This window comes from Phascolarctos cinereus, unplaced genomic scaffold (genome assembly GCF_003287225.1).
Source record: "Phascolarctos cinereus isolate Bilbo 61053 unplaced genomic scaffold, phaCin_HiC Scaffold_726;HRSCAF=1367, whole genome shotgun sequence".
NCBI classification, from domain to species: domain Eukaryota; kingdom Metazoa; phylum Chordata; class Mammalia; order Diprotodontia; family Phascolarctidae; genus Phascolarctos; species Phascolarctos cinereus.
The window spans coordinates 208,264,414-208,281,466 of NW_027556098.1; the positions used below are offsets into that span (position 1 = coordinate 208,264,414).

The 17,053-nt window shown below is 37.9% G+C and overlaps 1 protein-coding gene across 3 annotated transcripts in view; it reads left to right on the top strand.

The window, feature by feature from the left end:
• ZNF385B (zinc finger protein 385B) overlaps positions 1–17,053 on the top strand; it is a 521,452-nt gene that overhangs the window by 432,402 nt on the left and 71,997 nt on the right. For 2 of the 3 annotated variants that reach the window (XM_078146952.1, XM_078146954.1), the window contains one exon: positions 14,611–14,649. The exons of the other annotated variant lie outside the window; for it this stretch is intronic. In XM_078146952.1, coding sequence (XP_078003078.1) covers positions 14,611–14,649 — 39 coding nt within the window. The remainder of the gene's footprint in view (positions 1–14,610; positions 14,650–17,053) is intronic. 3 annotated transcript variants of the gene reach the window in all.

Here is a 17,053-nt window from a genome sequence, read left to right on the forward strand (position 1 = left end):
CACACAGTAAAAAGACCTATGCAGAGACCTGTCTTTGTCACTTAATATCCTTGAAAGAGTTACTTAATTTTTTGGTGTCTTAGTTTCTTCATTTTGTAAACCCAGGGAGTTGAACTAGATAGCCTGTGAGGTATGATCTTATGCAGTCTGGGAAGAGGGGTTTTCTTTGTTGTTAGATTGGATATACTTTTATCTATCAATCAATCAATAAACATTTATTAAGCACCTACTACATGGAAGACACTGTGCTAAACACTGAGATACAAAAAAAGGCAGAAGATGGTCGGTGCCCTTTAGGAACTTACAGTTTAGTTGGGGAGACAACATGCAAATAAATATTTTCATAGCAAGCCATGTATGGGATAAATAGGAAATAACTAACAGATAGATGGCACTAGAATTAAGAGGGATTTGGGAAGACTACAATGAGATTGTAGTCGGGACTTAAAGGAAGACAGGGAGGTCAGTAGTCAGAGCAGGGGAGGGAGAGCAGTCAGGCAGATGGACAGCCAGAGAAAATGCCCAGAACTGAGAGATGGAGTGTCTTGTTCATGCAACAGCCAGGAGGCCAGCGTCACTGGATCAAAGAGTACATGTTGGGGAATAAGGTATGAGAAAATTGGAAAGGTAGGAGGGGGCTAGGTTATAAAGAGTTTTGAATGTCAAATAGAGTATTTTATATTTGCTCCTGGAGGCAATAGGAAGCAAATCAAGTGTATTGAGGAGGGGGTGATATGATCAGACCTGAGTTTTAGGAAAATCACCTTAGTGACTGAATGGAGGATGGATTGAAGTGGGAAGAGGCTTGAGTCAGGCAGCCCCACCAGAAGGCTATTGCAATAATTTAGGCTCGAGGTGATTAGGATCTCCATGACAGTGGAGGCCATGTCAAGGGGTGTATTCAAAAGATGTTGCACAGGTGAAATCTACAGGTCTCGGTAACAGTTTGGATAGGTATGGTAGGGATGACAGATAGTGAGGAATCCAGGAAGACTTCTGGGTTGCTGGCCTAAGGGATGGGAGGATGATGTTGTCCTCTACAGTAATAGAGAAGGTAAGAGGAGGGAAGAGTTAGGCGGAAAGATAAGGAGTTCTGTTTTGAACATATTGAGTTTAAGATGTTTACTGAACATCCAATTCAACATATCTAAAAGGTAGTTGGAGATGGGAGATTGAAGGTCAGAAGAGAGAATGGGACAGGATAGGGAAATTTTGTTGACATCAACATGGAGATGGTAATTAAAACCAAGGGAGCTGATGAGATCATCTAGTGAAGTAGTATTGAGGGAGAAGAGGGCCCAGGACAGAATCCTGAGGGACATGTATGGTTAGAGGGTGTGACCTACAGGAGGATCCAGCAAAGGAGACAGAGAAAAATCAGTCAGATGGGTGACAGGAAAACCAGGAGAGAATGATGTCCCAAAAACCTAGAGAGAAGAGAGTGTCAAGAGGGAGAAAGTGATCAACAGTGTCAAAAGCTGCAGAGAAGGTGAGGAGAATGAGGGTTATATAACATACAAGTCCCTTATAATAAAACCTGTAAGAATCAAATAAGATGTATGTGAAATACTTTTAAAAGTGTAAAATACAGTGCCTTCATTGATTGGTTATTTATTGAAAGTAAAGTGGGTTTTTTTTGGGGGGGGGTTGAGATTAGACTTATGATTTCATTTGCTCTTGATGACAAAATTCACATTATCAATGGACCTTCTCTACAACCTATACTCTTTAGAGAGTTCCCTGGGACATTTAAGATGTTTAGGGACTTGCCCAGTGTCACATAGCTAGTATTGTATCAGAGGCATGATTTGACTTGGTTGGTAGGATGGAGGTAAGAAATTAGCATGACAAAGGTATCTGCCTCTGGGATGGGTTTCAAAGACAGAAGGCAGAGAACAAGGGAAAATGGGGATATTAAAGACACATTTCATGGGTTTCACATTTGCCAGTGTTTGGCCCAGTTTACCTGCAACTGTGTTTGGACAAACAGCAGATTTTGGTAGTGGTATTTTTATATCGTACAGGTATAGACATATGCTACTTGGAAGAAATAAAGTCCTGGGACCATACATCATAAAGCCTCTCTGAATCCAGTGCTTAAAAGTGCAATGCCTGGCACATAGAGGACTTTTAATAAATGTTTATTGATTGATTAATTAATGTAATTTATGAAGGCTTTTTAAACTATCTAGAGTCCTTGTAAAGAAGTTTCTCCCCTCTTTCCCCTGCCCCAGGATTTTTTAATTGAGGTATCACTGGATTTAAAAGAATACTTGAAAAGTATTCCTTTTAATTTAGTAGCAACAAACTAAATTTTTGAGTTATGCATCATGTTATTTATCATTTCACCCGTTCCAGGAACTTTGTTGAGTTCTTTCTCTCAAATACTAGCCATTTTCTGGAATGCTTTCATGGTTCTCCTTAGTTTCTGTCTCATCTATCAGCCATAAATGTCAATCTAAATGAAAGGACCCATTTCTCCTGTTATATTCTGATGAGCAGTTAGTGTAAGTCAGATGTTTGTTGTTTGACAAATATTAATAATTATATATTATTGAAAACATGTATATATGTAAATATACATATATATGAGAAAGGTAAAACAGTTATTTTTCATATATGAAAAAATATTTTCTTCCCAGATTTGAAATAACATCCTAAAATAATGTTTAAAATCACATACGCTAATATATTCACAGCCCCACAAATCAAAGCCTATTCAGAAAGTGAAACATTAGTATTCTGCAAGAGTGAAAACCATTTATTAACATCAGTGAAGTGTCAGTCTCACAATGTCTGAACAGAATGTTTAGAAGGGATGCACATTGTCTAAATCTTTCACTTCAAAAGGCCATGAATTTTATGACATAGTGTTCTCTAGAAAGACAGTCCCCTAGCACACTGCTCCTCACCCTTTATGCAATCAAACTTCCTGTTGTCTTCAGAGGGATCCGCCTGGTTCTTTTAAACGGGTGAGTTGCTTCCTAAAGAAGCACTGGGGCTAAGATAAAAAGTTTGCTGAAACCGTGCATCTGTGCTATAGTCTAAGCTGTTGTAATGTGGCCAGAGACAAATATCAAAGTTTTCTGGATATCTGTCATCACAGGAAATTATCAACAATTCTAGCCTTTCTTTTCCTTTCAGCTTTCATGTCACTGAAGCTTTCCATCTCAGGCTAGACTTGAGAATGGGTGATTTCTTTCTTTCTTTCTTTCTTTCTTTCTTTCTTTCTTTCTTTCTTTCTTTCTTTCTTTCTTTCTTTCTCTTTCTTTCTTTTTTCTTTTTCTTTCTTTTTTTTTTTTTGGTAAGGCAGTTGGGGTTAAATGACTTGCCCAGCCTCACACAGCTAGTAAGTGTCAAGTATCTGAAGCCAGATTTGAACCCAGGTCCTCCTGACTCCAAGGCCAGAGCACTATTCACTATACCACCTCGCTGCCCCTGGTTGATTTCTAAAGGCTAGTTTTTGCCTTGATCTTTGGGGAGGGTCATAGTTTGATTGTTGTAGCAAGTGATACTGTTTTGGTCCAATACACAGATTTGGCCCAATGAAAGTGATTGTTTTCATCAGTTACGTCAATGTATTCAGTATGCTGACATTTCAGCTTCACATGTTCTAAGTATGGGGGCTTAGCAGATTTTGATGAGGATCTGAGTCAAGGATGGGAAACCTGTGGCCTCCAAGCCACACGTGGCCCTTTAGGTCCTCAAATATGGCCCTTTGACTGAATACAAACACACGTGGCCTCGAGGCTGTAGGTTCTTCACTTCTGAATTGTGGGACAAGAAAGAAGGCATGATAGGGGGCTGCACAGAGGAGAATTTCCCATGAATATTTTTATTGCCTTGAAGTAGCACTTTTTTGAAGAGGTGATCATTTGAAAGGGAATACAGGTGAATCCGGGGCAGCTAGGTGGCACAGTAAATAGAGTGCTATGCCTGAAATCAGGAAGACTCATCTTTGTGAGTTCAAATCTAGCCTCAGATATTTAGTCTCTGTGTGATCCTGAGCAAGTGGCTTAACCCTGCTTGCCTTGGTTTCCTCATCTGTAAAACGAGTTGGAGAAGGAAATGGCAAGCTACTTCAATGTCTTTGACAGATAACCCCAAATGGGGCCACAAAAAGTCAGACATGACTGAACAACAACACGACAGGTGAATCCACTGGAGGTCATTAGAAGGTGAGGTAGCATGGAGCCACAGAAAGAACACTGAACTGAAGTCCCAGAACCCTAGTTATATCTTGGCTTTGCATCTATGTATGCTTGGGCAAGCCCTCTAACTGCTGTGTGCCTCTGTTTCCTCCTCTGTCAAATAGGAGGTGAGACTGGATGACCTCTTCCATCCCTTCTAGCTCTAAATCTTTGCTCCTAGGATCCTTTCAGCTCTGGACCTGTGATCCTTATGAGTAGATAGTTCATGAACACATTAAACTGATTTGGCTTTGGGAAATACGGACACATCTGAAGGTTCTTTTCCATCACTAGAAGAGAAAGGCTTGCTAGGTATAGCAGAGTACAGTGGAGGTTTTAATTCCCCAGTACTAGACACTAAGCCTCTCCTAACAAAGCCCAGGATCTCATGAGTTTTGTTGTCTGCCATAATACCCTGATGACACACGCAGAACTTGTAATCCACTAAAAGCCCTAGATATTTTTCAAATGAATTACCGTCTAGCCATGCTTCCCCCATAGCATAATTGTGCAATTGATTTTTTTTTAAATCCAATTGTAAGGCTTGCATTTGTCAGTATTAAATTTTATCTATTTAGATTGACCTCAGTGTTCATGGGATTGTAAGTTCATAGATTTAGAATTAGAAAGGGACCATGGAGGTCATACATTCTATCCTCTTCATTTTATAGATGAGGAAACATAATAGTGATGATGATGATGATGATGATGATGATGATGAACAGTTATATAACACCTTATGGGTTACAAAGTACTTTACCCATATTATTTCTTTTGTTCCTCCAACCCTATGAAAAAGGTTGTATAGATGAGGACATCGAGGCAGGCAGTAGTTAAATGACTCACCCAGGGTCCCTCTGTTAGTGTCTGAGGCAAGTTTTGAATTCCTGACTCCCAAGTCCCACACTCTATCACTATGCCGCCTAGCTGCACTAGTAAGTGTCAAGGGTCTGAGGCCAGATTTGAACTCAGGTCCTCAGGTCCATCCTTTTTGGATTGTGGGATAAATCTTTCATCCAAAATAATAGCTAACTCTGCTTATTTTGTGGCAGCATTAAATTTGATAAGCTTATCATCTATGCTTTTATCCATATCATTGATAAAAATGTTAATAGGACAAAGCCAATCACAGATCTGTGGTAGGCCCTGATGGAAATTCCTTCCACAGTGATATCATAAACATAATGACTCTTCCTTTGGTGCATACATTCATTCAACCAGGTCCAAATCCACCCAACTATCCTATTTTCTATACTTTGTCTATCTTTTCCTCAACGAGATAGTGAGAGAATGTGTCCCTTTTCCTGATTTTGCAGTAAACTATTTAAATATCATTCTCCCCATCTGCTGATCCACAGTATTCCTGTCGAAAAAGAAAGCCTGGTCATCTGGCATGAAAGGCTCATTATTAAACCATGTTTTCTCGTTATGATCACCATGTCCCTTTCTAGATGTTTGCTAATTTCCTCTTTAATGGTACAATCTAGAATTTTTCCAAGAATCAAAGTTAGATGCACTAAAGTTTTCAGACTCCACAGTCTTCTCCTTTTTAAAAATCGTGACCTTGGCTGCTTTTTTCCAGGCCTTTGATTCTTTTCCCATTCTCCAGCATATATAGTGGGTGCTTAACAAATACTTGTAGATTTTTGCCAACCACATTAATTATAAATTATAATTATATTTATGTGGTTTTATATATATATGTATGTGTGCATACATATATTTTACATATACATATATGCTTGTATGTATCTGTAGCTAAACACATATGTATTTATGTCTGTGTACGTGTGTACATATACATACATGTATACACACATCTACATCTATCTACTCCTCTTTTATAGAGAGGGATAGAGAAGGGAGGGCAAAGAGGAAAGACAAAAAGGAAAGAAACAAACAGTATAAAAGAAATGAAAAGAGGAAAAGAATAAAAATGGATAGTAGAGGAAAAGAATAAATGAAGTATACTCAAGATGCTGATAGCATCTCTATAACAAGAGCCCTCACTGACTACTCTTCTAATTAAGCATCTGTCATATTAATTTCAACATAGCTGAGCATACAGGAAGGAGATAAAATAGAATTCCTATAGCCATAATAGTAATAGTACCAGAATGGTAGTGAAAAGATGAAGACCAGAGGTCCTGCAAATGCTTTCCCCATGCCTTTTGACTCTTCATAAAGAAGTGGCATGTGTTGTCAGATAGAGCTTTGATTTGCTTAACTCTACCTCCTTGTTATAAGACAAAGCTTAATTGGGGTCAGGAGTGGGGGAGAACCAACTATGTTGGGTTTTTTTAGCATCAAAAAAAAAGTTTTAAAGAAAGAACCAGTCACTTCATTCCTCAGGGACTCACTTTCTTCATCTTTACAATCAGTGGGTTCGATCAGATGATCTCTAAGGTTTTTTTCCCTCTGAAATTATATGATTCTTGATTATAATATAATAGTATAATATCCCATGTTAGCCTTTTTTTTTCTTTTTTTGGCCAGCGTAGGATACTTCCATCATCACGATTATAGCATTCCATATTTGTTCCTTTAAGTTTGGTGTGTGGTATTGACCCCTACCAATTCCCAATTGTCATGTCTCTTATTAGAGCCCAGTGTGTGATATCTGTTGTTGCCCGTTTGAGAAAAAACCAAACCTTTCATTTCTTTGTTTGCTGGCTGAACATGGAATACGTCCAGACAGGCCCTGGGTTTTCCCCTTGTATCTGTGTTCGTTCTCTCCTGGGACTTTCCTTCTCACATCTTTTTAATTTGTGTCACGGTCTTGTTTTGCTTGAGCATCGGGATGCATCTGATTAGTCACTGAGCAGTCTTTCAGATTTAACTTCTACAGAATGGTTTTGAAAGGATGCCAATTAACAGATTTGGCTGTACAGGAGGATATATTGATTTTTAAATCAAGAAAACCTATTACTTCCCTCATCTCTTACAAAGCCTTTATGACATTTTTTTCAGTCGATAGACCTGAGAGCCAGCAAACTCACCTCCAATATGATTATAGTCTTCATATTTCAGATACTTTGCATCTATTGTATTTTAAAGTTTTTAAACCATGTTAATATGCATCAGCAGGCAGCTCTGATATCTCTTTATTCCCTTTTTTTTCTGGCAGATAAGGTGCTCTAATTATCAAAAAACCCAAGACTATCTGCCTCCACTTACAGTCATTATTATTTTTTTTTGGAAAGTCAATCTTGAGGTCTTTTGAGCCTTCCCATTAAGCCCCTGGCTGAAAAAGGAGGAGGAGGAGGAGAGTGGCTTTCCTATCTTATTGGTTAACTGCCTCGGAACTCCTCTTGGGTCTCACTTTCAAAGGAGCACCATGGGAAAATCTCCCTACTGCAGCATTAGAGAAGCACTTTGCAGTTATTGTTCTAAATCTGCATTCTAGAAACATGGCTTATTTTACTCTCACTTTTGGTTCTGGTTATTTTCTGTGTGGGGACCTAGGCAACCCAGCCCATCCAAACCCATTCATTTTACTTTCTCTTGGTGAATACATTCCAAGCTGTCAAAACTAAACAGTATGGTTCTAGAAGCCTTGGCATTCATCCTTCTGCTGAAGAACTTACTGCCAGATTTGACAATGTATAGCTCTTTGTTTTACTGGAATATGTAATGTTGCAGAGTCTAGTTTGGATTATAAACCTCTAGAGATCAGGGACTTCACAGTCTATCACCTTCCCTAGCACTTCCCTGCCAAGGCCATTCAATACTTAGCCTCACAACTCCCTCACCTAAATAGTCTCCATTGTTTAAAAATGTTTCCTTGCTAAGTGTATACCCCTCATTTCCCTTGAAAGGGTATTGACCATTTTTGTGGGGTTTTTTTTACACATTATTAGTTGTTTGTCCTTCATTCTCAAAGAGAACCGTGACATCAGGAAAGTGATGACAAGACTTGTGAGTGAATTGGATTTTAAGTGAGGGAGGGCTGTGCAAGGTCACCAGCCTCACTTTCTCCTCTGGAACCATCTGGGTCCAGTGGCAAGATATAGATCAGGATGACTGGAGATGGGCCCCTATTTTCTTATTTAAGTACCTTAAAGATAGAATTATTTTGGTTGTGAGGAGAGGAGAATCAGTACATGCATGAGCTTCCACTCATTTTTCTTGAATCCTGATTGAAAAACACTTCTCCTCTTGGTTTCCAGACTTGTCTCTTGCATTTGCCTTTTCAAGAAAGGAATCAAACCAACAAAAGCATCATGTTTGCTTTGGAGACACATGATTCAGCTCTTTACCTTAATGGTACTTCCCTACAGAGATAGTAGAGGCTGAAAATCGAGGCTGGGAGATGGAGGTGGGGAAGAAGATGAAAGGCTATCTTTAACATCGCCCATTAACCAGTGAGGCCTGTTCCTGTTTGCTTTTCCTTACTTGAAGATGAATATGTTAGCAACATTTTTAAATTCACCGATCTTGCTGTTCAATGACAAATGTATATTAAAACCCAGAAACTTTTTTTTTGCCAATGATAATTAGACATTAGTGAAACATCTGATTAAATTTCATGCCCACTGCAACCTAAGTTTGAAATCTCTTTGTGAAACTGAACTTTTGGAAATTCTCTTTGCTATGCCTACTTAAATTACCAGTGGCATGATTCCAGCTTTGCTGCATCGTTCTTGACCCCCAGTGGCATGGAAAATCACCAGATGCACAGAGCAGGCCAAAGAAATAGAATATTTTGCTTTTGTGTGAACTATATTTGTTATTTATGATAATAATAGAGTGGACACACTAAATTTGAATTTGCAGTAGGACATATAGACATACCCTTAAATGTCCCACATTGCTAAAATAACCTTTTTTTCTAAAAATATAATAAATGGCTTGAGCGCTGTTTCAGGAAGTGGAGTCCCCACTAAGTAAGGAAAAGTGATGGTGAAATTTACTCTTAAACCTGATAAAAAACAACAACAACAACAACAATAATAAATACTTCCCTATGCTTGTATCACTTATTTTCCCCCAACATGTTAAAGAGAACCAACATTCTGTTTTTTTCATCTTATCTGATAAAATGATCAGATCACAAAAGTCAGTATAGTACTTCATGTATTCTGTATACAGACAAAAAAATAATCTATCAATGGTATTTTGAAATTTCAACACCATAAAGTTAAAGGTTTTAGAAGCTTCAATTGGGAAGGACTCTCTCTGGTCAGTAGTTTTCCATTGACAGAGAGTGTTGGAATGTCTCACACCTGCTCAAGTAAGCTTATTTGTCCTTTTGAAGATAAAATTATAACAGAGACTTTGATCTCTTATGGGATTATCATGATATAGCACTTAAAAAAAAGCCCATGGCCAACCCACCTGCCTTTCCTTCTTGAAAATGTGGACAGATACGTCCCTGAACATGTTGGGGGTTTTTTCCAGTCTTCATGTATCTTAAGTATATACTCCCATAAAATAAAGTTTTTATTATCTCATCTTGGCACATTCTCTATATACTAAAGGGAATCATACACAATTATGGACTGAATATCAAGGCAATTAAAATTATTATTACTACCATTTTTAGCAGTCATCCTGTGGCAAAGTTCTGATTTCCACTGAGGATGAAATATGGCAAGTTTCAGGCAAGTAGGTGATTGCCTAACAAAAATAGTGGGAAAAGGGAACTTAAGGAAACTGACTAGAGCTACCTTTCAGTTCTAGTTAGAAATATTTATTTATTGACTACCATGAGCAATGAATAAGTGCTACAAAGGTGAAACATTGCACAGGCTACTTCATTAAGAAGTTTATAACCTTGCAGGGAGGATGAGCGTGCAAATATACAAGTAATTATTTTGCCATAAGTGCAAAGTAGAAATCCATCCAAAAGTGAGTAAGTTTGTAGCTTAGGAAGTGGAGTGAATTAGGGAGGTGGTTTGGAAGGGAAGGAGGGATGTTTGGGGGAGGGAGGTTTAGTTTAGGAGGCTATTAACAGCAATTCAGGCAAAAGGTCCTGAACTGCAGAAAGGGAGGCCAGGTGGAGAAGAGGGGGGATGCGAAAGGGAGAGATTATGAAGGTAGAATTGAAGACTTGTTACTGATTGGATGAAGGAAAAGTCCCAGGTGACTGAAGTTCAAATATGAGTGACTGAGAGGATGGTAATTAGTACCATCAGCAGATGTAGAAAAGATTAGAACAAGTTTGGGGAGAAGATGAGGAGTTCATTTTTGGACTTGGAATAATTAATTGCAAGGGAATATTTTACCACCAGAAGCAGTTAGGAAAGGGACAGACTGACTTTTGACATATAGATTGTGTGTGTGTTTATTCTTCCATAAAATAAAACTAACATATCTCAGAATTCTCATTCTCTAGAGGTAATAAGAAACACATGATTCTTCTTATTCTTGAGATAGATCCTAAGTCCCTGTTCCAGACCTCATCCAAAGACATTTTTGCAGTTATCTCTTGTCAAATACACACACACACACACCACACACACACACACACACACACAGAGAGAGAGAGAGAGAGAGAGAGAGAGAGAGAGAGAGAGAGAGAGAGAGAGAGAGAGAGAGAGAGAGAGAGAGAACTACTGTGTATGGCAAAAAATTAATTAACTTTTTAGGACAAGGCAAAAATCTTGGCAACAGATGTACTGTTTGCTGGAAGTAAAAGGCAGTGGTGATTTCTTTTGTTCACAGTGAAAACAAATCATACAAACAAAATCAAATGCTGTGTTTTGGTTGTCTCTGAGTAGTCCTCAAAAGAGAGAAAAGGAGGTGGGTCTGACCAACAGCATTCATTTGCAAAAAAAAAAAAAAGGTGGATAACTAACTTAAGGCTCACTCGTAATGGAATATAAAACCCCTGGTAACAACCCCCAGAGGTCTGATTGGCTGCCTTGTCTCAGGGCGGAGCAGTTCAGCAATTGTGCTTACCTTAGCTTCCACTTGGTGGCTCCCAGGGGAAGTAGGCAAAACTGAGTCATAGAACCCTGCCTCAAATTCCCACTGCAAGCACATGTTGCCAGCTATCTGCCAACCAGAGCTGCTAATAGCCCTACAATATTCAGGTAAAAAAAATAATTTTATCAGGCAGGCACTTAGATATAATATGGCTTGTTCAGCCTACTCTGCTACATCTGCCTTTCTAAGGCAAATGATATGACATTTAAACCCATTTTCATAAGTGTGCTAAATAAGGATAAATCTACTTATACAAAGAAAGAGTACATAGATTTTATCAGCCAGTCTTTCTTTGCCAACTTGTTGTTATATTAATAAATTGGGGATGGGGGGAGGAGGGAGGGGAATAATCCCCTTTCCAGATGTTGGCAATTGATAGAACCAAAACAATGGAAAGAGAAATGGGATTACTTACCTTTCTTTTGATGTGCTTCTTTTAAATGATTATTAAGAACCTACTCTGTGTGAGGTGCTGGATGGCAAAGGTGACATTTCATCCTGTTCTTGAACTGTGGCTTGATGCCTATAGAAATACAATGTCAGCAATGTAGAGCTAAGGTTACAAATTACCAAAAAAAAAATTGCAAAACAAAGAAACAAGGTATTATGGACTCCCACTATGGCATCATAGACTTCATGTGCTCGCATGCTATTTTGATTTAGAATTGAAAATGATGCAAAGCTGTGGTGTGGGTGAGTTAACTTTGCCAATAAAAAGAAAATGTTTGCATTTCTTGACCTTTGAGAGGAGAAATTTGCCATCTTGCCATTTGTATTAGTTTTCTTGTATTTAATTTTCCAGGACTTAAGAAGTAAAATAGTAATTCAAAGATATGTGGTCAGAACAGAGACAAAAGTCAATTCCTTGGAGGTTTCGAAGTACTTTAATTTATGAAGCAACTGTCATTTGACATAAATTTATCTTCCTGAAGATTTAGAGTTTTCAAGATTTATTTTTCACAAATTCTTCTGTGAAAATGGCTCACTAATAATGTAGAAAAAGGAAAGAATAAAGAATATTTTTCCCCTTATATCCAGTAATTTGATAAAGACCTTAAATAGAACTTTTTGCAAATTTCCAGAAAGCCATTAGTCATAAGAATTTGATGAATGAGGGCATTTTTGCAGTAAGTCTTATGACAGGTACAAATTCTTGGTTTTGTCTGCCAGTGGGTCTGTGTAAGCTTTCAATACTGAGTATTCAAAGCCAGCAATTATTAGGCTGAAAAGCCCCAAGGTTAGACTTAGAGGAAACGAATTTTTATATTGTGGCAGGAAAGATATAGATGGGACACTGAGGGAAAATACTCTTCACCTCCCCTAGGAAGCATCCTAAAACTAACTACTCTCCACACTAATAAGCATAACAAACAGACTTTACATTGAGGTGGAATAGATATCTACCTAAAAGAGTGGGAATTTAGGGGCAAACAGGAAGTCCTCCCCTCCAGCCCTCTACATGCTTCCATTCTTACCAAAGCCCCATGTTCTTTTAAGAAGTTAGCAAAGCCTCTCTGACATTTTTCATTCAGGAGACATAAAATGGGTAAAGTAAAACTGGCAATTTCCTATTCAAGTGTGAGTGACTGAGAATAGATCTTTCCCTAAAGAAAGAGTATTAAGAGGGAAGAGAAAAGCCATTCAGGACCTGAATGAGTTTGGACAGATGTGGGGAACCTGTGGCCTTGAGGCCACATGTGGCTTTCTAGGTCCTTGGGTGCAGCCTTTTGACTGAGTCCAAGTTTTACAGAACAAATCCTTTTATTAAGGGGATTTGTTCTGTGAAGTCTAGATTCAATCAAAGGGCTACACTTGAGGACCTATAGGGCCACATGTGGCCTTGAGGCCATAGTTTCCCCACCCCTGAGTTAGGAGATACTACATAAAAGAAAAAGATGTAGAAAGAAGAGGCTTTGGAGTAGGAAGACAAACTTTACCTCAAATCTTTGACTAAGAGAGAACCCTGCTATCATTTCTGCTTTGTCAAGTTCCATGGCCCATAGGTAGAATTTGTACTGGTTTCTATGAATAGCTGGTTGTATATTCTTTATATATCTATAATCTATTTCCTATCCACCATTGTATTTATTATAAGTGTTTGAGAAATGCTTTGTTAAATATTTGTTCAAGTGCTTTGTTAACAGTCAACTGAGATTGATAATGGGATCACAATCACGGTAAGGGTCTGGTAGCTTTTAATACAGGTTTCCAGAAGCAGCATCCAATCGAAATACTGGCTTATAGGCAATTCTCTTGCCCGCCCCTCCTCCTACGGTACCTTGCTGATGTCTAATTCTGATGGTGCAGCTGCCTTACCACTCTTTCTCTACTGTTTTGGCTGGTGGCTGAAAGCAATTTGGGACTTTAATGGAGATATTTTGGGATGTGACTCAAATTCTACTCATTTGTTAGTGCAGTAGCAGCAGCAACTGTCTATTCCCTGACATAACTTTCAAGAATTATTGGTAATCTGCTTACCTTCATGCGTAGAGCTCAGCACCACTACGCATTATGGGTTGCTATAACATTGTACTTTGCTGGCAAAAACATACACACACACACACACACACACATATGTATATGTGTATATATAGTATATACGTATGTATGTGTATGTTTGTTTATGTATATATGTATGTGTGTATATATATTATATATGCATAATATATGTCTCCTTTCTTAAAAACAAACCCTAAATTATGAAACATTCCTTTCTTTAAGTATTTCACAATTTAGGGTTTGTTTTTGTTTTAGTTTGTTTTTTAAGTACCTTGGAAAGCATGATCTTTGACATCCTATACTGCTCAGTTTGACTTTATCAGAAAGGAATGTGTTTCATCCTCATATAGCTAGATTATATTTTCTGTTAAATACCCTTGCTCAGATACTTGTACTGAGCAACCTAGTAAAAGGCACCCTAATGTAACATGAATGACTTTTTGTCGTGTCATATGAGATTAAATATCTGTAAGTAAAAACAAATATTATATAGGTTTGTGGTTCTCATAGTCTGTATTGACCACATCAAAGGGAAAAGCTTTGTATATATTATTATCTTGATATTAAAATTGTAGTGTATGTTTTACTAAGACCAGTTTCATTAAGTAATTTAATAGTGTATTTGTCCATAACCAGCCTCCAATTATTTCATCTCTCTCTGGTAATGATCCCACTCCATCTTTCATTTTTAGTACCTAAAAAGCTTATTGGCCTAATGGTTTTTGCATTTCTCTCCAGCATAATTTTCATTGAAAAAGCAGCAAGTGTTAATTCTTTGTAACCCTAGAGAACAGTACCAGCATTTTAAACCAGAGATGAAACAGATACTGGGAATCTGTTCTTTTGCTTTCCTTCCTTCCTTCCCTCCTTCCTTCCCTCCTTCCATCCTTCCTTCCTCTATGTTTAACTTTCACTTAGATAAATGTGCCTACTAGCCACAAGGTTCAAGTTCCATTCACCTGTGACGACTTTTAACTTTTACTTTTTTTAGAAAAGAAGAGACTTGTTTGGGACCAATAAATTCTATCAGGTAAGGACTGCTGGTAGTGGAGTTTTTTGACAGAACTTTTCTTTTCCTCTTTTTTGGAGGCAAACTTCTAAAAGTTAGAGCAAACAATGTTGTTTAGCAACAAATTCTGATTCTATTGCTCTTGCAGTGGCTTTTACTTACAGTGTGAACTAACAAGAAATGTCTCTGGCTTATGTAATAAGGACATTAAAAAAAAAACCTTACCACTAACTGTACAGTAGCGCCAAGATGTGTCTTGTGTGTTTGTGTGTGTGTGTGTGTGTGTGTGAAATTCTTGAAGCACCAGTTTTTTTTTAACAAGAAAATGGCCCCAAAATGCTGGGATAAGCACCTAGTGAAAGCTTGAAGATGAAGGAATTTTGTGGATGTAATAATCTTCAGTTATTCAGTTACCCTTGTATATTACCTCAGTAAAAGGGCCTGATTCCTAAGCCTTTTCGAAACTGAATCAATTTTGGCATATTTCAGAAATCATAAGCATATTTGTAGAAACTGTATCCATCCTGAAAACTGGTAAATAAATGTAAAAAGAATTACCACTGATTTAATTATACATTCCTTATGATTTCAGAAACCTGACATCACTTTAGCGAGAAAATAGTTTTTAATTTAGTCTATATGTTGGCTCTTACTTTCACCTGATTTTAGAGTCAGATGGGTAAAGTAAAAACACCTATCATATTACTGCTCGATCTATAGTCTACTGAAATGACTCAGGTATTTGTAGTTATTGCATCAGAAGGCAAATATTCAAAACATTGGCTAGACAGTGTTGCCTCTTTTAGAGGTAAGAAATGATTTGGCAAAGTGGGACATTCTTTTTTGTACCATTTAGAGTCTTTTTCATACAAGTGATGTCTCAAAATATGTTCTTAGGCCAGCACTATAATTATAGACGTTTGTGATAAATAACCAAGAAAGGAAGATATAAAGAGGTTTAAGCAGGGAGGAAAATTGTACCCTTTCCAAGTATATTTGAAATGAAGTGTAGAGTCAGATGAGAAGTAGAGAGAAGCAGTTCCAAGTCAAAAGCCTGGAGAAGAAAAATCCCTGCATAATTAACGGACAGGTTGTTGGAAGGGTAGAGAAAATGGTACTAGAACATAAAATAGTCAAAGGCTTCTTAGTAAATGTGGTTTATGGGCATGATACAGTTTGTGTCTCTAAGTGGGAACCATTTGGTGAAGGCTTCTTGGGAACCTCTGGAGTTGTAATTCTATCTAGGACAACAAGGAAAACTTTTACTTTGCTTCTCCTGGAAGCTGCTCAGCAGCTCATAAGCAATGAAATTAGAATTTTCAGCCTTAGGCGAGAATAGAAAGCATTTTCTTATTGAAGTGTGGTAGGAAATGATTTGGCAAAGTAGAACCACCAGTAAGGAAAACTCTGCTCTGTCACCAGTGTGGTGGTGACTCTGGGCTCTTGAAGCTTATTATGGGCAGTATGGTGGGTAGGATTTGTAGACAGAAGTCCTGAGCACTGTTTCCCATGAAACCTTTGATGAGTCATTTAACTTCATTTAACCTCAGTCTCTTCATGTGTAAATGAGCAGGTTGGACCAAGATGACCTGTAAGGTCCCTTCCAGTTCTAGAGCTAATGATCCTATAATCTTAGGTCTTAACCGTTTTGAAAATGGCTGCAGGACAATGACTAACTTGGGGTATCAGTTGTTGGAAGTCCAGTCTAGTCAAGGGCAAAGAGGTTCATAACCAGAAAGTTGGCTACCACATGATGATTTTTAAAAAACTTTTTCATTATTTTGCCCTGACAATTCATGAATCTTTCAGAATATCAAAACAAGTGCTGTAGATAAGAGTTCCAAGGCACAGTGCTATTTAACCTGGAAGTTTTGAAAGCATGTACAAAGGCTTTTTCAAGATCTGGCAAGTTTTGAAAGTTGGCTTCTACTCCAGGGGTATGTCAAGACTATGAACAGTGAAGAAGAACTGGTATATGGTTCCTGAAGACACAAAATTGTATTTCTGCTAGCTATATCTTAGGTCTGATGTTGTTCAGGTACCAATTCCAGATTCAAAATGCTTTGCAGAGCCTGAAATCATAAACATTTCTTTCCTAAGACTACCCTGTTGTGAGACAGAATTTTGTTGTTTGCTTAAGATATTTGAACTCCAGAGTAAAGGTGCTTGAGGATCAAAACAAATTTTTGAACCTTGAATACAATTTAGTATTGGTTGTTCCCAGGAGAAAATAGTAATTCCTCATTCTTACAGCAGGCTGAACTGATTGTCTATTTCTTTGCACCTGAGGTAGCAAGCTTAATTCTGTGGTCTGGAAGTGGATGAGTGACAGTGTTGAGTCTGTGTATTTGCAAATAGAAATTGACTTTCATTATAAATATTTTAAGTACCTTAGGATTTCTGTGACCCAGAAGATTTAGCTTAA